The sequence below is a fragment of the Lycium ferocissimum genome, chromosome 12 (assembly GCF_029784015.1).
Source record: "Lycium ferocissimum isolate CSIRO_LF1 chromosome 12, AGI_CSIRO_Lferr_CH_V1, whole genome shotgun sequence".
NCBI classification, from domain to species: domain Eukaryota; kingdom Viridiplantae; phylum Streptophyta; class Magnoliopsida; order Solanales; family Solanaceae; genus Lycium; species Lycium ferocissimum.
In genome coordinates, this window is record NC_081353.1 from 27,030,038 (window position 1) to 27,049,480 (window position 19,443).

The window sequence follows — 19,443 nt, forward strand, 5'->3', positions numbered from 1 at the left end:
CGAATAGAACTCGAAAAGAAGAAGAAAAATAAGAAAAAGTGAGAGGTAATAGGGGATGAAGATAGTCTAAGTAAAATTAAAAATTGTATTTGGATAATTATTCATTTTCTATTACAACAGGTTGTTTATTTTATCTTTTAAAACTATTTTCTATAGATCATTTTAACTTGGTGATATAAACGATCTTCCACCAGTCAATATTGCGAAGTTTGAACGTGTGACATAACGGACACGCAGTCTTTATATATATATATATAGCTGATTTTTTTTTTCAAATGGCTTTAGATTATATAATGTATACAATTTTTGAACTACTGAAAAAATAAGAATTAGCGACGATAAATTCTATAGTTAAAAAGCAAAATCCTTTGCTAATTCTATTTAGTGACATATTAGTGATGAATCATTAAAAGATTCTGTTATAGATATGAGCAATTTAGTGACAGATTCACGACAAAAGTCATAGCTAATTTCAATTTTAAAAAAAAATGATATTTACAGTTAAATGATCTCTTTAAAGTATGTGATTTGTAATTTTAAAAATAAATCAAATTACCTGCTAAACAAATAAACGTGACATAGTGATAACAATCTATATACATCTTCTATATTTAATAAAACAAAATGAGAGCCAACAAAGAAAAGCAAGATTTGAATGACCAAATATTCAAACAACTTTTTCATTTCTCACCCTTCAGGTAGAAACATGTCTTGCACTGTGATGATTAATTTAACTTTTGCTCCATTTTTAACGGAACAATGTCACACCTTTTGTGATATATCAACTAAAGTGATTGATCAGATTAATGTTGAAAGAAAACGACATTTATTAGTACTTCATTTCTTTTATTTTATATGCTTTAGTTTGATTGGAAACGAAATTTAAGAAATTAAGAGACCTTAAATTTTGTGAATTTAAATTAAAACAATATGCTACTGTATCAAAATATTGAAATTTTATGAAAAATAAATATTCTAACTATCGCCCCCCCCCCCCCCCAAACAACAATCTATATAAAATAATAAGGTAAAAAAACTTCATTTTATTTGTAAATTCCATACCAATTTAAACTTATACCACATGAATTAAAAGCAAGAGTAATAAATACTGATGAAAGCCAACAAAGAAGAGCAAGATCTGAATTGCCAACCATATATGGACACAATATTTCCAAGTTCCAACAACTTTTCATTTCTCACCGTTCACGTAGACACTCATTTCACCAACTTTTAATTTATTTAATTTCGTTTGAAATGTAAAAGCTTTGTTAATGTCTTCTTGCTTTAATCTAACTTTTCCATATCTTTTAACGAGACAATATTATCTTTTTTTCTTTTTGGCAAAAGCTCAAATATACATCAAACTATCGAAAATGACTCATTTATGTCACTCATCAATAGTTTGATTCATTTATATTATTAAACTATCGAAAATAATTTATTTATGTCAACCATCAATAGTTTGACTCATTTATAACATTGCCTAATATCAAAATAATTCATACATTTTTCATTAACGCTGATTTTATAATACCAAATATGACATGTGGCCTCCATTTTTTCCGATCAGGTTGACCACGGATATATTTCCTTTCTAAAACACTAATTGAAATACTTCCCCAAATCTAAAAGTAGAGAAAGAAGCTGTTCTACTTTGACCGGAAAATTGGATTCCGGTGACTTTGCTTTTGTCCTCTATGTGATTGTCTATCTCATCTATGGAAGCTCTTTAAATTACGGACGAGTGTATGTGTGTGTGTGTGTTCTGGATATTTATAATTGAAAAAAAAAAAACCACCATCAATGCGCAGCTTTTAAGCTGTCATGGATATGGAAAAGAAGAAGAAATAGGGAAAGAAGGAAGAAGGGAAAAGGAGGAGGAGAATAGAATTTAAAAAAATGAACAATTTTTTATTAAAAAAAATGGTGTTATACACGTGTTTGGGGCGTGTATAATACTCATGTAGGTAAATTTGGGATTGTTCTGGGAAGGGGTAATTAATTTAATTTCAAACAAGAATAAGGGGTACATAAATGTCCGCAAAGTTGTAGTGCTAAACTAAGTTTCCGGAATAAGTTTGAGGGAAATTTTATGTCTTTTCTCAATATCAAAATAGTATCCTTTTTGAAATAAACTAAAAAGTAAAGTAGGACAGAAATTAAAACACAGCGAGTAGTTTAACACCCCCTCTTTTTTATTTGTTTATCTGATTTTGACATGATACGGAATTTAAAAAAGTAAAGAAAACTATTTAATTTTGCGGTCTTAAATTAAAAATATATAAAATGTACCGAAATGCTCTTGAATCTTACGATCATAAACATGTCATGCATGTGGAAAGTTGAACGTAAAGAGTTGCCCAAAAAAAAAAAAGACATTCTTTTTGGAGAGGACTAAAAAGAAAATTAAGACAAATAAATTGAAATGGAGATCAATAAAAAAGCAAAAACATATATTGATTATTTATTTATTTTCTTATCTTCTGCAAGATAAGCCTATATAAGGACATACTAGCCCCAGTAGCTCTCACATATATCAAAAAACACATAAAATTGTAAGGTGCCTCTCTCTCAAAAATCTGTCTGAAAATGGCACACTCCATGCGCTTCTTTGCTAGTGTGTTACTTCTAGCATTGCTTGTCATGGCCACTGGTTCGTCTTCTTCTTCCTTATATTTTTTTAATTAAAAATAAATAAATTAAGTATTCGATATAAAGAAAGCTTTTGAATGATTGTGTAACATGTCAAAAATATTCTTTTGAATTTTGAGGTCTTACACATGTTATGTAAAGACATAATTCTTATAAGTGGCATCTATTAGGATCTATAATCAGAGAATGTTGGAATAAAAAACTAATTAGACTAAATATAAAAATGTGAAATTATCTTCGCAACAGATTAAAAGAAAAAGTAAGACGCATCAATTGAAACAGAGAGACTATATACATATATACTTTGCGAGAATACTGATATATATATATATATATATTGAAGCGGAAGGGGTTCATCTGAACACCTTTGACGAAAATCATACTATTATTTATACAAGGTCAATTTTTTAAACAGTATACACTTGGCATCCATTAACTTAAAATCTTGAATCCACGTTTTCTCTAACATGGATGTATATGGACTTACTAACTAACATTGAGGTATATTTACAGAGATGGGACCAATGAGAATTGCAGAGGCAAGACATTGCGAGTCGCAGAGCCATCGTTTCAAGGGCGTATGTGCGAGCGAGAAGAACTGTGCCTCAGTTTGCGAGACTGAAGGATTTTCCGGTGGTGACTGCCGTGGACTCCGCCGCCGTTGCTTCTGCACAAGGCCATGCTAAGAGTAGTATTCATGATATGTAAAGAAGAAGTTTGAGAGTAACTCTTTGAATAAATTACACTATGATTGTTCAAAGTTTGTGCTAGTTTTGTTTCTTAAGCTAGTTGTGATCTTTGATTGTATGCAATTATGGTGTGGTAGACTCGTAATTTATGTGGTGTATTTCTTGTTTTCTGCAACATTATGGATAATTACCTTCTTTTCTGCAGTGGTCTTGTGTAGGAATAGATCTCGATTCTTATATTTTTATATAACTAAAAGGATGAGTAAAGGTTGGACACTTTAAACTTGTCAATAAATTTTATTTAGATACATACTCGATATATATATATATATTTTATATATATATATATATATATATCTTGAACACCTGAATACATGATAAAGTTAGTATTTCTATTAGACACTTCTGACTCATAATTTGAAAAAGTTTATGTGTTCTTAAATTTCAATTATGCAGATAAGTTAATCAAACAAAATATATATACTATATGTTTTCTCCTTTAATTATGCCAGTCAAGATCAATTGGAACAAGCATGAGTTTTACGGCTTATTGGGGGTTAATGTGTATAATTAAAGGAATAAATAAATAGGCATATTTTAAGTGTTAACTAATCTATGTAATGGACGTTCGATAACACACACATAAGCTCTTCCAAATTTTTGCTAATAAAAACATATTATCATGTACTCAAATGCTCAACCGGAATAAGTCGTGGTTCATCAAGTATCTAAATGGAACTTACGACAAGTTTAAGGGGAATATCAGTATAGTAAATATCTCAAAAGGTCATTGAACTTTGAGATATTATGTAGTAAAGTCATTAAACTTTGCTACATATCAATAAAATCACTCAACTTTATGTGTTCTTATTATCTCATAAAATCACTCAACTACATATATCATTAAAAAAATTGACATGACAATATTAATTAATTATTTTTAAGTGTGCCATGTAGACGTGGTAACACACACATAAGCTCTTCACAACAAAATAAAATAAATCCATATCTTTATACCCACACCCACTCACCAACCCTTCATCCAAAACCCATTTTTCCACAATAATAGACAATGAATATTATAAAATATTGAAATTAAGATTTAGATATACGAAAAACTGTAAAGAAAAGTACTATAAACTGTAAATTTTTCACATAAGATAATTAAGAATGTTAAAAAGTTCACTTAGTTTATATTGTGAGAAGTATAAGTGAAAAACATCACTTTGATCTCTCTCTCACACACACACAAATAAAAGATACTTTATTTGTTTTGACAAGTGTCTAATTAAGTGCAGCATGGTGTAAAAAAAGATTATGAAAAAGGAAAACTTCTTGTGGGTTTCAAAAGTTCCATGTGAAAGCATCGACTCAAATGCTAAATTATGTAAGCAACACATAACAATTTTGAAACAAAAAAGAAGAGCACTAATCACAGCTGATTCATTGAAATTAAAACAATTTAAAACTATTTTAGTGCTTGACATTTGTAAGAGCATGATAATAATCTATCTTATGGTACATCAAATCATCTGTGTAACTAAGACATAATGTCAGTACAAAATTGAACAAATATGTATATAGGTCTTGATGGTGATAGGTTCATAATTAATCTACATTAATTTTAACACCAATAAAATTCGTTAATAGTAAAACCGATAAACATGAAAAGAGGAAAAAAAAAAAAAAAAGAACAACTTAAAATTGCACATAGCTAGTCCGCCAAAAACTAAGGATAAACATGAAAAGAGGAAAAAAAAAGAAAAGAAAAAAAGAACAACTTAAAATTGCACATAGCTAGTCCGCCAAAAACTAAGAGGAGAGGATGCAAAATAGTGACGATATGGCTTTGAAGTATTGGGAATACATGCAATGTATTTAATCAAAATAAGTTATTTTTTTCATCTAAAACAAAGAGTTATTAGCCCCACTGATAATAACAAATGTTGACTCATAGACACAGTCGGATTTAATCAAGGACTTGCAGGTTTGATAAAATCCAATGCTTTGAGCGTTGATTTATATGTTTGTGAAAAAACAAGTTTAATCAATACAGATTTATATATTTCAAAATTCACTTTCTCATTTTATAATTTACGATGTTTAAATTATGAATTTGCTCATCTAAAGATATGGATTTATTTTATTTTATTGTGGATTTGGATGAAGGGTTGGTGAGTGGGTGTGGGTATAAAGATATAGATTTATTTTATTTTATTATGGGGCCCACATCTACATAACACAAAATAATTAATTAATATTGCCATGTAGATTTTTTTAATGACATGTAGTTGAGTGATTTTATGAGATAATAAGCCAAAGTTGAGTGATTTTATTGATATGTAACAAAGTTTAATGACTTTACTACATAATTTCTCAAAGTTCAATGACCTTTTGAGATATTTACCCTTTAGCCGATTGATGGTAAATGTTTAGAGATAATAACAGTTTTGGTGCTTCAGTTATTGGTATTGTTTTTTAAAAGTTTTTTTATTATATAAGGCGATAGGGGAAGGGGAAAGGGAGAAAGGGATTACAACGTGGGATTTGAACTCTTGGTGAAAGTTCAAGTAGTCAACTAATTGAGCTACTAGATCTCTACAGTTATTGGTAAATTCTAATTTTAGTTTTTAAGCATATTTAATCTTCAATTAATTGCAAAACGTGTCTTTGGTTACCATGTAAAATATATATTGCATTTGAACAATTTTAGTGCGTACTATCGAATATGAAAGTAACAGTGTAAGCTTTAACATAAACAAATTTATGAACACTATTCAAGGGATCAAAAGTACTTAATTGAAAGATCAGAATTAATAGGTAATTGATGACTACGTCTGTCTACGGACAGAACAGTGGTCCTTCCTGTCTTGCCTCTTCAACCTGAGTACCTAACCCCTGCTATGGAGAAAAATATCAGAACTCAATACATACACCAAACAATGATAATTTAATGCAATTAAGTAGAAAAAATATTATATTTTTATAACTAGAAGAAGGAATGGTAAAGGTTGGACACTTTAAACTTGTCAATAAATTTTATTTAGACACACTCGAATTGTAACCTTTTTTAATTGAGTACCTGAATACATGATAAAGCTAGTGTTTCTATTAGACACTTCTGACTCATAATTTGAAAAAGTTTATGTGTTCTTAAATTTCAATTATGTAGATAAGTTAATAAAACAAAAGTTATATATGTCTTTTCCTTTAATTATACATGTCAGTGTCGAGTTTTACGGCTTATTGGTATAATTAAAGGAAGCGGCATATTTTAAGTGTTAACTAATTTATGTAATGGACGTTCGATAACACACGCATAAGCTCTTCCAAATTTTTGCTAATAAGAACATATTATCATGTACTCAAATGCTTAACCGGAATAAGCTGTGGTTTAAGTATCTAAATGGAACTTATGGACAAGTTTAAGGGGAATATCAATATATTCAGCCGATTGATGGTAAATGTTTAGAGATAATAACAGTTTTGGTGCTTTAGTTATTGGTATTTTTTTTTTAAAAGTTTTTTTATTACATAAGGGGGTAGGGGAGGGGATAATAACGTGAGATTCAAACCCTCACCAACAAGGAGAAAGTTTAAGTAGTCAACCAACTGAACTACTAGATCCCTACAGTTATGAGTAAATTCTAATTTTAGTTCTTAAGTATATTTAATCTTCAATTAATTGAAAAACGTGTCTCTGGTTACTATGTAAAAGGTATATTGCAGTTGAACTATTTTAGTACGTACTATCGAATATGAAAGTATAACAGTGTAAGCTTAACATAAACAATTGATAATCACAACAAATTTATGAACACTATTCAAGGGATCAAAAGTACTCAATTGAAAGATCAGAATTAATAGGTAATTGATGACTATGTCTGCCTACGGACAGAACAGTGGTCCTTCCTGTCTTGCCTCTTCAGCCTGAGTACCTAACCCCTGCTATGGAGAAAAATATCAGAACTCAATACATACACCAAACAATGATAATTTAATGCAATTAAGTGATAGATTGATGTAGAAAAATGTTACTACTGCAAACTGATTAACCTTATTTTCTTTCTATAAATTAGGACTTCTTCCTAATCCTCATCACTTTCTCTACATATAGATGTAAATTTTCATCTGATATTTTTAATCTCTTTCTTCAATATTCTTCTTCCATGAAGCCTAACTTTAGATAATAATAAATCAGGTAATGAGACCAAAACAATAACCTTTTCTTCTAAATTCATATTTGTACTTAACCTTGCTCTTGTGAGAAGTTCAAGGTCGGCCCCTGGACCTGCAGGTTTGTTTTCTTCTTATTATCTAATGCACATTATCGACGCTCTCCCAAATAATTCTCCTCCTTTGACCCTTCGTTGTCAAGATAAACATCATGATCTTGGATATCATTCACTTCATGTCTCTGAAGAGTTCCGATTTAAGTTTCATGGTGGTACTTGGTTCTTTTTTAAACTTTCCTTAATGTGAAATTCATATAGCTGGCAAAAATACGAATAAAGAAAAGAAGTAGCAATTAGTAATAAACTGATGGCTAGGTAAATAAGATCGTAGTACGAAGTACTATATATCATCTAAGTACCACCAAAAAGTTGCTCATGAAACTTAAACCTTTACTCTTCAGGGACATTGAATGTGTGATATCAGAGGCGAATTCAGGATTTCATGAGGATGGGTTCACCATTGCTTTAAGATAAAATATAAATTTTTATGGGGACATCGATTTCCCGAGCAAAAGATAATTAATTACATTTTGTTAAGAAGTAAGTTGTTTTATAATTACAATGACATCAAAGAGATGCATAGTTACAAAAGAAAAGGAAATATCAACTCATACAAAGATAATAAAAACCTATCATAAGTCTAAAGAGCTGACAAATCCAAGGGCCTATCATAAGAGTAAAGAGCTAATGAAATTCAAAAAACTAAACAACCCTTCTATTACAATTGTACTCGACGAGGCTTCATCCTTTGAAAACGATCCATAATCGCATCATTGCTTATAGTTGCAAATACCTTACGCTCTATCTTACAAACTAAACAACCATTTAGAAATTCTTCACCAACGCGATTGCGTAGATCATTTTTTATGAGCTTCATTGAGGAAAATGCTCTTTCCACACTTGCAGTAGCAGCATGTAAAATCAATGTCAGCTTCACAAGTAAATGAACAAGAGACCAAGTTTGATCCAATTTTATTTTTGCCATCACAATAGCAAGATCCTTAATCCCCTTCAAGTTGAGAAACTTGCTATCACACTGCCGAGCATACACAATGAAACTATCAAGCTGGTAACTGAGATCTCGAAGTTGGTTATCACCAAACTCACTTTTGTAATACCCGGCCAACTTCATTAGCCTATTCTCGTCAAAATTAGCAAATGAATCAACGGGATTCAAATTAGCCATACTAAGGATCGAGTAAGTCACTAGCCACAACATCAAAACGATTATTGAGCTCCTGAAGTTGCAAATCAATAACTGCATAAAATACTTCCACATGAAAGTGATGTAAATATGAAACTCCGGACCTCTTACGCTTCGATCTTGGATAGTCATCATCCATTTTGGGAATCAAAATTTCATGTTTTCCACAAAATGAATAAACGTCATCGATCAAAGACTCCAATTCACTTTCTCTCATTTTTTGCAATCTTATCTTTGCAAGGTTAAGCAACTCCATAGCATTGACGATATCTTGATCTTTCTTTTGTAAAGCTCTGTTCAATTCATTTGTAAAAAGCAACATCTTGAACACCAAATGCAAAATAAAGACAAATTCAAATTCCTGAATGTTATCTAGAAGATTTCATACTGCAAGTCTATCAAGCTTGAGTGGAGAATCTTCTTTCATATCTTTAAGTACGTTAGAAATTGAAGAAAATATAATCATGAAATTTTCCAAGGTCTTAAAATGAGATCCCCAACGAGTATCACCGGGTCATTAGAGACCACATTCTTGATTCAATCCTTGCCCAGTAAAAATCTCTCCGACTTTAAGCAATTCTTCCAACTTCTCCACTTGGTGTTGTCGAAGTAATTCCCTGCGCTTAAAAGATGTTCCAATAGTATTCAATATATTAGTGACAACATAAATGAAATTTTTCACAGCCGAATGTTTTCTAGACAGAGCGACAAGTGCCAATTGCAACTGATTAGCAAAATAGTGAATACAATATGCAGATGGAGCATCTTGCAAAATCAAAGACTTTAGGCCATATTTTTCTCCTTGCATATTACTAGCTCCATCGTAACCTTGTCCACGTAATTTTGATAAACATTGCAAGTGATCCTCAAGTAAAGAATAAATTGCTTTCTGTAATGATCTTGCAGATGTATCACTCACATGGACAATGCCCAAAAAGCGCTCTATCAACTCTCCACTTTTGTCAACGTGTCGCAAGACTAGGGCCATTTGCTCTTTATGTGAGATGTCCTTTGATTCATCAACTAATATACCAAAATAATCACCATCCAAGTCTTTGATGATAGCTTTAATTGTTTCTTTAGCACAAGAATCCATGATATCCTTTTGAATTGTCGAACAAATCATCATATCATTTTTTGGAGCATGTTGTAATATTACCTTTTCCACATCCGGATGGTTATTTCCATGAAATTCCAAAAGTTCAAGAAAAAGACCTTTGTATTCGGAATCTTCACTCTCATCATGACCACGAAATGATAATCCATTTCTTAGCATAAACATTACCACATTAATCGAGACATTTAAGCGAATTTGATAATCACTCTTGTCTTTCTCATTGAGATTGGAAAAAGAAGCTCGAATCGATTGACGTTGGTTTTTCAAATCTAGCATCCTATTAAAACATTTATTATGAGTACTATTTACTTCACCAACATGTGATTTAAGTCTCGCCGGACCATGGTTCCAACTTTTAAAACCATCGTCTCCAAATGCTCTCCCCGCATTACCACGACTTTCAAATTCATTCTTGAACAAATAACAGCACAAACAACATGCAACATCATCTTTTATGCTATATTCCAACCAACCAGAATATGGAGGCTTATACTAATCAGGATTAAATTGACGCATCTTGTCCCCAGATTTAGTTTTAGGAAATACTTTCAGTTCCGGTTGATAAGGCCCCATCTCAATATAATATCTCATCACTTTATCTCGAATATCAGGACTAAACTGAAAAATGGGTCTTCTTTCTTTGGGATCACGTTCAAGAGAGCCCAACTCAAGACTACAATCAACATTTGAAGGAGGGGGTGAAATTGTCTCTCTTTGAATTTCTGGAGCTATATGCGAACTAACGGATGGACGGCTACTAGAACTTGGTTGTCCAATGTACAACTTAGTCACGTATTTATCTATTTTGATTCCTACAAATTTAAATAACTATTCAACTTAGTCACAAATTTATCTCTTGCAAATTCATAATAAAATAGGGGAATAATACCCCTTTCACATTAAAATATAAGGGTATCGCACCCTTCCAAATTTGTAATAACATAGAGGAATCACACCCCTTTCGCATTCAAAAATAAGGGAATCACACCCTTCCAAATTTGTAATAAAATGGAGGAATCACACCCCTTTCGCATTAAAAAATAAGGGAATCACACCCTTCCAAATTTATAATAAAATAGAGGAATCACACCCCCTTTCGCATTCAAATATAAGGGAATCAGACCCTTTCACATTTATAATAAATCGGAAAAGACTCAAATATGCCATCCAACTATCGGAAATGGCTCATTTATGCCATTCGTCAATAGTTTGGCTCATTTATGCCATCGAACTATAGGAAAGGCTCATTATGCCATCGAACTATAGGAAATGACTCATTTATGCCACTCATCAATAGTTTGACTCATTTATGCCATCGTCCGTTAATAAAAATGACTTATCCATGCCATATTTCATTAAAGTTGGTTTTACAATACCATATATGACACGTGGCATTAAAGTTGGTTTTACAATACCATATATGACACGTGGCCTCCAACTAGATTATGGTTGTGGGTGGGTGAGGTATATGGGTCTGATTTTTTATTAATTTGGTATTTAAAATTAGGCTGGTTTAATTAAACGACATAGACCTCTAATTGAAGGCCACGTGTCATATCTGGTATTATAAAATCGGCGTTAATAAAAATGGCATGGATGAGTCATTTTGGTAACGAGCGATGGCATAAATGAGTCAAAATATTGATGAGTAGCATAAATGAGCTATTTCCTATAGTTCGATGGCATAAATGAGCCATTTCCTATAGTTCGATGACATAAATGAGCCAAACTATTGACGAATGGCATAAATGAGCCATTTCCGATAGTTGGATGGCATATTTGAGCCTTGTCCGATAATAAATTAGAGGAATCAGACCCCTTACGCATTCAAAATTTAGAGAAGTGTTCATTACCGTCTATCGAGCTCAAAATTTAGTGCAAATACGATCCAAGAGGTCCAAAACTTTAAGGCCCCAGTGCAAATGGTACTTCTCTTTCGAAACAAAATGATGACTCCAACCTAAAAATGAAAATTTGTCAAATTGCTTAAAACCCATAAACCCCAAAATTCAAAAGAACCAAGAAAATAAGCTTTCAAAAGTCAAAATCCATAAACCCCAAAATTCAAAAACTCAAAAAAACCAATAAAATTCAAAAACCCAAATTCAAAAATCAATAAAAAGACCAAAAGGGTGTTCGAAATTCGAATTCAAAACTTACCGGACACCTTGTTGTTTTGAGATATTTTGTTTTGGGATTAGAGAATAACTATGAGAATGGAGAATAGATTTTGTCTTTTGAAACTTGAGACTTTAATTTTACTTGATGGATTTTGGGATTTTGGTGGGTTCATTAGCTATCAACTATGGGTTTCCAAGTTTCTGATCATGACTCAAGTTGGGGATTGAACCCGTGTCTTTTTTACTTGAGTAATAATATAAAAAGGAAGGTAAAATGGTTTTAGAAAATAATAGCAAAAATTTAAAAGCCACCAAATTATGGGATTGAACCCGTGTCCTCGAGAATACAAAGATAACCATTTAGTTAATATTAGATATATTTATATTTTCAGAATTATACATATAATATATCGAGATTAGTCGAGTGACCATGTGTTCACGTGACCCAAAATTTATTCGCCCCTGTGTCATATCCTAGATCATTATTTTTATCTTGACAACGAAGGGTCAAAGGTGCATAATTATTTAGAGGAATCGATAATGTGCATTAGATAACTAGGATAAGACATACCAAGTTAGTTTGGGGTCAACCCCAGGGGCGTATGTAGCCTTAAAGGTGGGGTTCATTTGAACTCCTAATCAATGCGGAGCATAAATTTATGTGCAAAAGTTTATTAAAATTATAATAAATAGTAGATATGAACCCATAACTTTTAAAATATAATGGGTTCAATTAAGAATATTAAAAGGTTGAACCCCAAAAGTTTAAATCCTGGATCCGTCTTTGACCCCGACCTTCTTCCTTGACCACAACGCTATTAGAATCCAGTAGTCCTACTTTGCAAATTCACCTGCAAAAGAGAAAGAACAAAACCTTAGGACATGCTCTCTTTAAACAAAACCTTAGGACATGCTCTCTTTAAATTAATTGTAGTGTATCTGATACGACGAATCATTGAAGAAAAATGTTTTCTATCAGAAAATTATTTCTTGTGTTTGGTCACCGAAAAATGTTTTACACGGAGAATATTTCCTACTAAAAGGGGAAAAGTGACTTCCCCTCACGGACATAAAGTCATTTTCCTTGAGAACTTTTAATTTAAACATTATCATCAACATTTCTTATAATCAAAATTTCATCAAAACACTATCTTATTTATGTTATATAGATATTCATATCAATCTTTCACTACAAGAAAGAAGATATTTGCCAACAATTTTTTTTATTATCAAGCAAGTATTATTTATTCATTAAAAAAAAATCTTTTAAAAAATATTTTTTGTTGTTGCGTAAACTTTTCCCCATTGTTATTACAACGACGTATAACAACTTTTTCTCATTCGCCAAAATTACTTTTTGCAACAATAATCAATATATGGCAACAAAATTAAAGTATTTGGCAAGAAAAAAGAAGTTCATTTTTAAAAGTTTCCTCATATATAATAAAATTAAGTTGTTGTCAAATATTAAATTTTGCTAATAATATTATTTTTGTTGCCAAAAAGTTGTTACCATTTCTGTACCTTCTTGTAGTGTTTGGTAGATATAAAAATTATTTCACTCGTCAACCCAACACCAAAAGATATTCCTTTCAAAAGACATTTTACATAAAGATTTCTATGTGCCAACTTGAGGTGGGAATTCAGCAAGCTAGTTAAGGAAATATATCAATTTTCAGTTACCAAAGAAAAAAAAAGGATCAATTTCCTTGTAATTAATTTATTTCCTTTACACTGTTGGGTCTTGTGTTTATTTTCTTACTTTGTATATAAAATATTAGGTACCTTAGTCGATTCTCTGAATATGATATATTTATTTTGTTTCCTTTTTAGTTAAGACTTATGGTTTCCTAGTTTAAGCCAATCACAGTATCTATATATTAACTCCAATTGGAGAAGAAATATACAAACCAAAATTATTTTTGGATATCATTGTTTGACACTCATATAGATATACAAAAATTGTATCTGGCTGTGAAAATGGCACACTCCATGCGTTTCTTTGCTACCGTGTTACTTCTAGCAATGCTTGTGATGGCTATTGGTTCGTCTTCTTCTTCCTTATCAATATTTTAATCTAAGCATTCTATATTTAAAATTAATTGACTCAATTCTTTCGATATCGCATTGATAAGGCTATTTTGGGAATAAAACACTTCCTACAAAGAGATTCATTATTCAAATGGCCTAAATCTGAGACCTTCGTTACTCTAAGTAAACATTTATACTTTGTGAGAATAATAATAATAATGCACACTATACATTTGGCATCCACCACTTTAAAATAAAAACAGGAATTAGCTATGAAATTCGTCGCTAATTTGTGGCTCAATAATTCATAGAGAATCAATCTCTAATACATCGTTATATAACAATTTTACCTTATTTAGCTATAAAAGTTGTCTGTCGTTAATTTTTTTTTTAATCGATTTATTAACTTAAAATCTTGAATCTCACATTTTCTCTAACATGAATGTGTTTTAACAGAGATGGGATCGACGCAAATTGCAGAGGCAAGAACTTGCCAGTCCCCGAGCCGCCTATACAAGGGGGAATGTTTGAGCGAGAACTGCCTCGTCGTATGTGAGTCAGAAGGATTTACCGATGGCGACTGTCGTGGACTTCACTACCGTTGCATCTGCACTAAGCCATGTTAATTAAGAGTATTATTATATTATTCATATATGTAAAAAAGAAGTTTGTGAGAAACTCTTGAATAAGATGGTTCAATTTGTGCTAGTTTTGTTTCTAAAGTTAGTCGTGATCTTTGATTGTATGCAATTACGGTGCAATAGACTCGTAATTCATGTGGTGCATTTCTTGTTTCTACAACATTATGATAATTTGTCTTCTGTCCTCTAATTTGTGTGTAGTGTCAATTGTATGTGCATGTGAGGTGGGGATCCGAGGTCTTGATTCTTGTTTTGTTAAATAAAAGAAGGGAAGTAAACATATTATTTTTATTAGCAAGAAAGTGATTAATCGAGGGGTGGGGGGGGGGGGTGGGGGTGGGGGGTTTAATTAACCGCTGGAAGTTTTTGAAATTGAATTATCATGTATGTAATCTTTTACATACTTTAGTAGGTGTTTTCTTCAAAAATCTTTTGAAAAAGAGCTCAATATGTCAGAATATGAGCTGGTTGCCTGAATGCTCATTCAATTTTATTTTTAACCTAATAAATTTGAGTTAAGATAGTATTTGAGTAGAGGCAAATGTGTTCAGATGGATATGACTATGGGTTACAATTTGCGCATTGGTTTGCTCAAATGAATTGGATCCTTTAAATTAATCTCAAGCTCTCGACATGTCTATTTTAAGGTTGACATAAGATCCTTTAACGGATGACAAACATCTTTGGATAAAATTATAATACTAGAAGTATTTATATTCGAATAGTGAAAATGAGAGTAGAAATTAACGGTATTTTGTTTTTATTTTAAGGGGGGATGGGTGGGGGTGGGGTGGGGTGGCGGGGGGATGATGGGGGGATAAGTATGATCCTTTTCCTAATAATGTTTAGGAGTAGGAGTAAATTAGTTTTGTCCAAAATGAAATCTGAACAGCGATATTAGAGTTTTCATCTCTACTTTTGAACTAGTTCTCAAGGGTTTCTTCACGATTGTGCCACATCAATACCTTTTTGTGATTTAAACAAGTGTTCTATTTTTGAAAATAATTTGACCATGAGATTATATAAAATGGAAAAAGAATTTCTATTGTATGTTAATAACTTATGAAACAATTAATGATTTGTTGCTTCTTGCTTATGGGGTTGTTAAAGCTTATACATTAAAAGGCATGCAATGCATTTTTTGTTGTAAATATTTTCTTTCATTGAAACTATTTCAAGATAAACATTGAAATGAATTGTGATGTAAGAGTTCATTTTTAAAATAGACTATCGTTAAATATATCCAAATAAGTTTAACGGGTTTATACCGCGCGATGAATGCTTAAGACCAAATCAATACCACTAAACAAGCTCGTGTTTTTTTAATTGATTCAATTTGTAGTAAAGGCAAATTATAGTATAATTATTACCACCACTTTTGTTCCACTTTTAAACTCGTGAAGTGAGTGAAGTTTAGTTTAGTTTGTTTTTGTAACAATATCCACAATATGTTATTTTCACTTCATTATATGTCATCCTTTCACTTATCTAATGACATTATAATCAAAATTGTCTCTGCATGAACGAACTGATGATCCTATATACTTTTTCCGCTTAATCATTTGATGTCCAGAATTTACTATCTCAGAGTGGAGCCATAATTTGTAACTTTATGGGATCTAAGTTTTAGGAAGGCAATGCAGATGCTTGTAACTGTCGGTTTAACATTTAATTAATATTTTAATACAAAATTTTGACTAAACTTATTGGGTTTAGTCGAGTCCAGAGTAACTTTCTTGCTCCGCCCCTATACATTAATCATGCCGTAGAAAATCTATCTTTTTTTCGTGCGGATTTCTCTTCTTTTGGGCTGGTCTTTAATTTTTGTTCTTCGCCTAATACCCCGAGGTTCTGGGTTCGAATCTTAGCTTAGTAAAAAAAAAAAAAAAATTGCAAGGCAGATGTTTGAATGCAAAACTCTACCTTAAGGTAGAGTAAGGAAAAAAATAAATCCTGCCTTAAGGCATAGTTTGAAACTCTACCTTTGCATGCAAAACTCTGCCTTGTGAATCTAAATTCTACCTTGTGATTTTTTTTAAATTTTTGGTGACGAGGGTTGAACGCAAGGGATTTTTAGTGAAGGTAAAAAATTAAAGACCACCAATTTGAGGGATAAAAATTAAAGACCACCCCAGTGAAGGACAATCTTGCAAATTGCCCAAAATCTATTATGGGCCGATTGTTTGGCTGACCTTTCTCTTTTCTGGCCCAAACAAGGCCCAACCCCCTCACCAATGTAGAGGTCTAGTGGATTACCGTAATCTTCATGTATTTACTTTCATCTCATCAAAATTTACTTTATGATCTTAGTGAAATTGGAAGTATATGTAAAATGGAAAAAAGGAGTAATTATTAGGTACCTTATATTAGTTGATTCTCTGTATATGATATTTTTATTTTATTTCCGTTTTAGTTATGACTTATGGTTTCCTACTTTAAGCTAATTACCGTATCTATTTATTGAATCCAATTGGAGAAGGAATATACAAACCAAAATTATTTCTTGGATATCATTATTTGACTCTCTCATTTATATCAAAATTGTTTCTCTCTCAAATATTTGGTTGTGAAATGGCACACTCCATGCGTTACTTTGCTACTGTGGTACTTCTAGCAATGCTTGTCATGGCTACTGGTTTGACTTCTTCTTCCTTATCAATATTTTAATTTAAGCATTCTATATTTGAAATTAATTAGCCCGATTCTTTCGATATCACGTTGATAAAGGCTATTCGGGGAATAAAACACTTCCTACCAAGAGATTCATTATCCAAATGGCCTAAATCTGAGACCTTTTGTTAAAGAGTACTGATAGAAAAGATTTTGACCATCTCACTATATTGGGGGCTCCGTGTTAAAGCAGTCACTATTGTCATATCATAATATATTTTTTTAGCAGGGGCGCATATCTAAATACTCCCTCCGTTTCATTTTTGTGTCTTTGATTGGATTCAACATTTAAGAATGTAAGGAAGATTTTTGAATCTTGTAAATTTTAATTAATTAAAATGTGTGTAATATAATAAAAATACCGTTTGAAAACTTATATTGTTACACATGTTTTGTCTAATTAAGAACTGGTTTTGTTAAGGGTAATGGGAGAATGTTGAAATTATGAACCAACAAAATATAATATTGGTATTCTTCCCGAAACAAACTAAAAATAAGAGTAAGACACATAAATTGCAATGGAGGAAGTAAACATTTATACTTTGTGAGATATTAATGTACACTATACATTTGGCATCCACTACTTTAAAATAAAAACATGAATAGCTATGAAATTAGCCGCTAATTAATTTGTCATTAAATAGCTCATAACTAACATAATTTTGAGAATCAATCTCTAATAATCGTTAAATAGGATTAGCAAACAAATTTTTTGTTATTTAGCCATAAAAGTTGTCTGTCGTTAATATTTTTTTTTTTATCGATTTATTAACTTAAAATCTTGGATCTCACTTTTTCTCTAACATGAATGTGTTTTTATAGAGATGGGATCGATGCAAATTGCAGAGGCAAGAACTTGCCAGTCCCCGAGCCGCCATTTCAAGGGGGAATGTTTGAGCGAGAACTGCCTCGACGTCTGTGAGGCAGAAGGATTTACCGATGGCGAATGTCTTGGACCCCACTTCCGTTGCATATGCTCTAAGCCATGTTAATTAAAAGTATTATTATTCACATATGTAAAAAAGAAGTTTGTGAGAAATTCTTGGATAAGATGGTTCAAAGTTTGTGCTATTTCTTGTTTCTGCAACATTATGGATAATTTCTTTTCTGTCCTCTAATTTGTGTGTAGTGTCTAGTGTATGTGTATGTGGGTGGGGAGGTCTTGATTCTTGTTTTGTTAAATAAAAGGACAGTAAAAACATTATTTTTATTAGCAAGAAAGTAATTAATCCAAGGGGGGGGGGGGGGGGGGATTAGGTGGTTTCTTCAAAAATCTTTTGAAAAAGAGCTCAACATGTCAGAATATGAGCTGGTTGCTTGAATGGTCATTCAATTTTATTAATTTTTAACTTAATAAATTTGAGTTAAGATAGTATTTGAGTAGAGGCAAATGTGTTCAGATGAGTCGGTTTATGGGTTGCAGTTTGCGCATTGGTTTGCTTAAATAAATTGGATCCTCTATATTAATCTCACGCTCTCGACATGTCTATTTTAAGGTTGGCACAACTGCACAAGATCCTTTAACGGATGACAAACATATTTGCGCAAAAGTATAACCCCATAGGTATTTATATTCGAATAGTGAAAAGGAGGTAGAAATGAACGATATTGTGGGGGGGATTTAAATATGATCCTTTTCTGAATAATGTTTAGGAGTAAAGCTGTTTCGGACCCTCGAATAAAAAATTTAATTAGTATAGGACTTGCGCATTGCGCCGATAGTGTTCGAGAAATTTTTTAAACTTTTTATTATTTTATCAATTGTGAAAACGTAATCCACGACCGTTTAGAGAGGGAAAATCATTTAATTTCCTTCATCTTAAGTTGTTGTAAGATTTTGTGTTATGTGCAATAAGATTCAACGTTTGTTGATGAAATCATTAAATTACTTTCTAGGATAAGAGAAAAGTTCATTAAGATTGTCAGTTAGATATAGATATATTAGACAAACTAGTAAATTCGCCCGCGCTTCGCGCGGTCGTAGTATGCCGCAGTGAATTTACGAACTATTCTAATGATTTAAGGAGTATTAAAGGGTTGATTTCTCAAATGGTTACTCAACTAATATTTATTATTATCTTAGA

At 31.8% G+C, this 19,443-nt stretch overlaps 5 protein-coding genes across 5 annotated transcripts; 3 read left to right on the forward strand and 2 right to left on the reverse strand.

Moving 5' to 3' along the window:
- Window positions 1–2,495: 2,495 nt before the first annotated feature.
- On the forward strand, window positions 2,496–3,542 carry LOC132040330 (defensin-like protein P322). The gene is made up of 2 exons (XM_059430970.1): window positions 2,496–2,653; window positions 3,166–3,542. Exons 1-2 carry the CDS (start codon window positions 2,590–2,592, stop codon window positions 3,336–3,338), a joined length of 237 nt encoding a protein of 78 aa, XP_059286953.1. The 5' UTR covers window positions 2,496–2,589; the 3' UTR covers window positions 3,339–3,542.
- Window positions 3,543–8,294: 4,752 nt separating this feature from the next.
- Window positions 8,295–8,762, reverse strand: LOC132039157 (uncharacterized). The gene has a single exon (XM_059429700.1). It carries the CDS (start codon window positions 8,760–8,762, stop codon window positions 8,295–8,297), a length of 468 nt encoding a protein of 155 aa, XP_059285683.1.
- A 1-nt stretch (window position 8,763) lies between these two features.
- On the reverse strand, window positions 8,764–10,173 carry LOC132039158 (uncharacterized). Its single transcript, XM_059429702.1, has 2 exons — window positions 9,306–10,173; window positions 8,764–9,152 (listed from the first exon to the last, which is right to left on the reverse strand). The coding sequence occupies exons 1-2, from the start codon at window positions 10,171–10,173 to the stop codon at window positions 8,764–8,766; spliced, it is 1,257 nt and encodes a 418-aa protein (XP_059285685.1).
- A 3,757-nt stretch (window positions 10,174–13,930) lies between these two features.
- Window positions 13,931–14,850, forward strand: LOC132040312 (defensin-like protein P322). Its single transcript, XM_059430950.1, has 2 exons — window positions 13,931–14,061; window positions 14,505–14,850. The coding sequence occupies exons 1-2, from the start codon at window positions 13,998–14,000 to the stop codon at window positions 14,672–14,674; spliced, it is 234 nt and encodes a 77-aa protein (XP_059286933.1). The 5' UTR covers window positions 13,931–13,997; the 3' UTR covers window positions 14,675–14,850.
- Window positions 14,851–17,104: 2,254 nt separating this feature from the next.
- On the forward strand, window positions 17,105–18,430 carry LOC132040311 (defensin-like protein P322). The gene is made up of 2 exons (XM_059430949.1): window positions 17,105–17,324; window positions 18,182–18,430. Exons 1-2 carry the CDS (start codon window positions 17,261–17,263, stop codon window positions 18,349–18,351), a joined length of 234 nt encoding a protein of 77 aa, XP_059286932.1. The 5' UTR covers window positions 17,105–17,260; the 3' UTR covers window positions 18,352–18,430.
- Window positions 18,431–19,443: the final 1,013 nt, after the last annotated feature.

Bases quoted from the DNA above. Each gene is read 5' to 3' on its own strand.
- LOC132040330 (XM_059430970.1), top strand. From the start codon at position 2,590: ATGGCACACTCCATGCGCTTCTTTGCTAGTGTGTTACTTCTAGCATTG. The intron at 2,654-3,165 runs GTTCGTCTTCTT...GTATATTTACAG, and splicing joins ATTGCTTGTCATGGCCACTG to AGATGGGACCAATGAGAATT.
- LOC132039157 (XM_059429700.1), bottom strand. From the start codon at position 8,762: ATGGCTAATTTGAATCCCGTTGATTCATTTGCTAATTTTGACGAGAAT.
- LOC132039158 (XM_059429702.1), bottom strand. From the start codon at position 10,173: ATGCTAGATTTGAAAAACCAACGTCAATCGATTCGAGCTTCTTTTTCC. The intron at 9,153-9,305 runs GTCTCTAATGAC...GAAATCTTCTAG, and splicing joins AGGATTGAATCAAGAATGTG to ATAACATTCAGGAATTTGAA.
- LOC132040312 (XM_059430950.1), top strand. From the start codon at position 13,998: ATGGCACACTCCATGCGTTTCTTTGCTACCGTGTTACTTCTAGCAATG. The intron at 14,062-14,504 runs GTTCGTCTTCTT...GTGTTTTAACAG, and splicing joins AATGCTTGTGATGGCTATTG to AGATGGGATCGACGCAAATT.
- LOC132040311 (XM_059430949.1), top strand. From the start codon at position 17,261: ATGGCACACTCCATGCGTTACTTTGCTACTGTGGTACTTCTAGCAATG. The intron at 17,325-18,181 runs GTTTGACTTCTT...GTGTTTTTATAG, and splicing joins AATGCTTGTCATGGCTACTG to AGATGGGATCGATGCAAATT.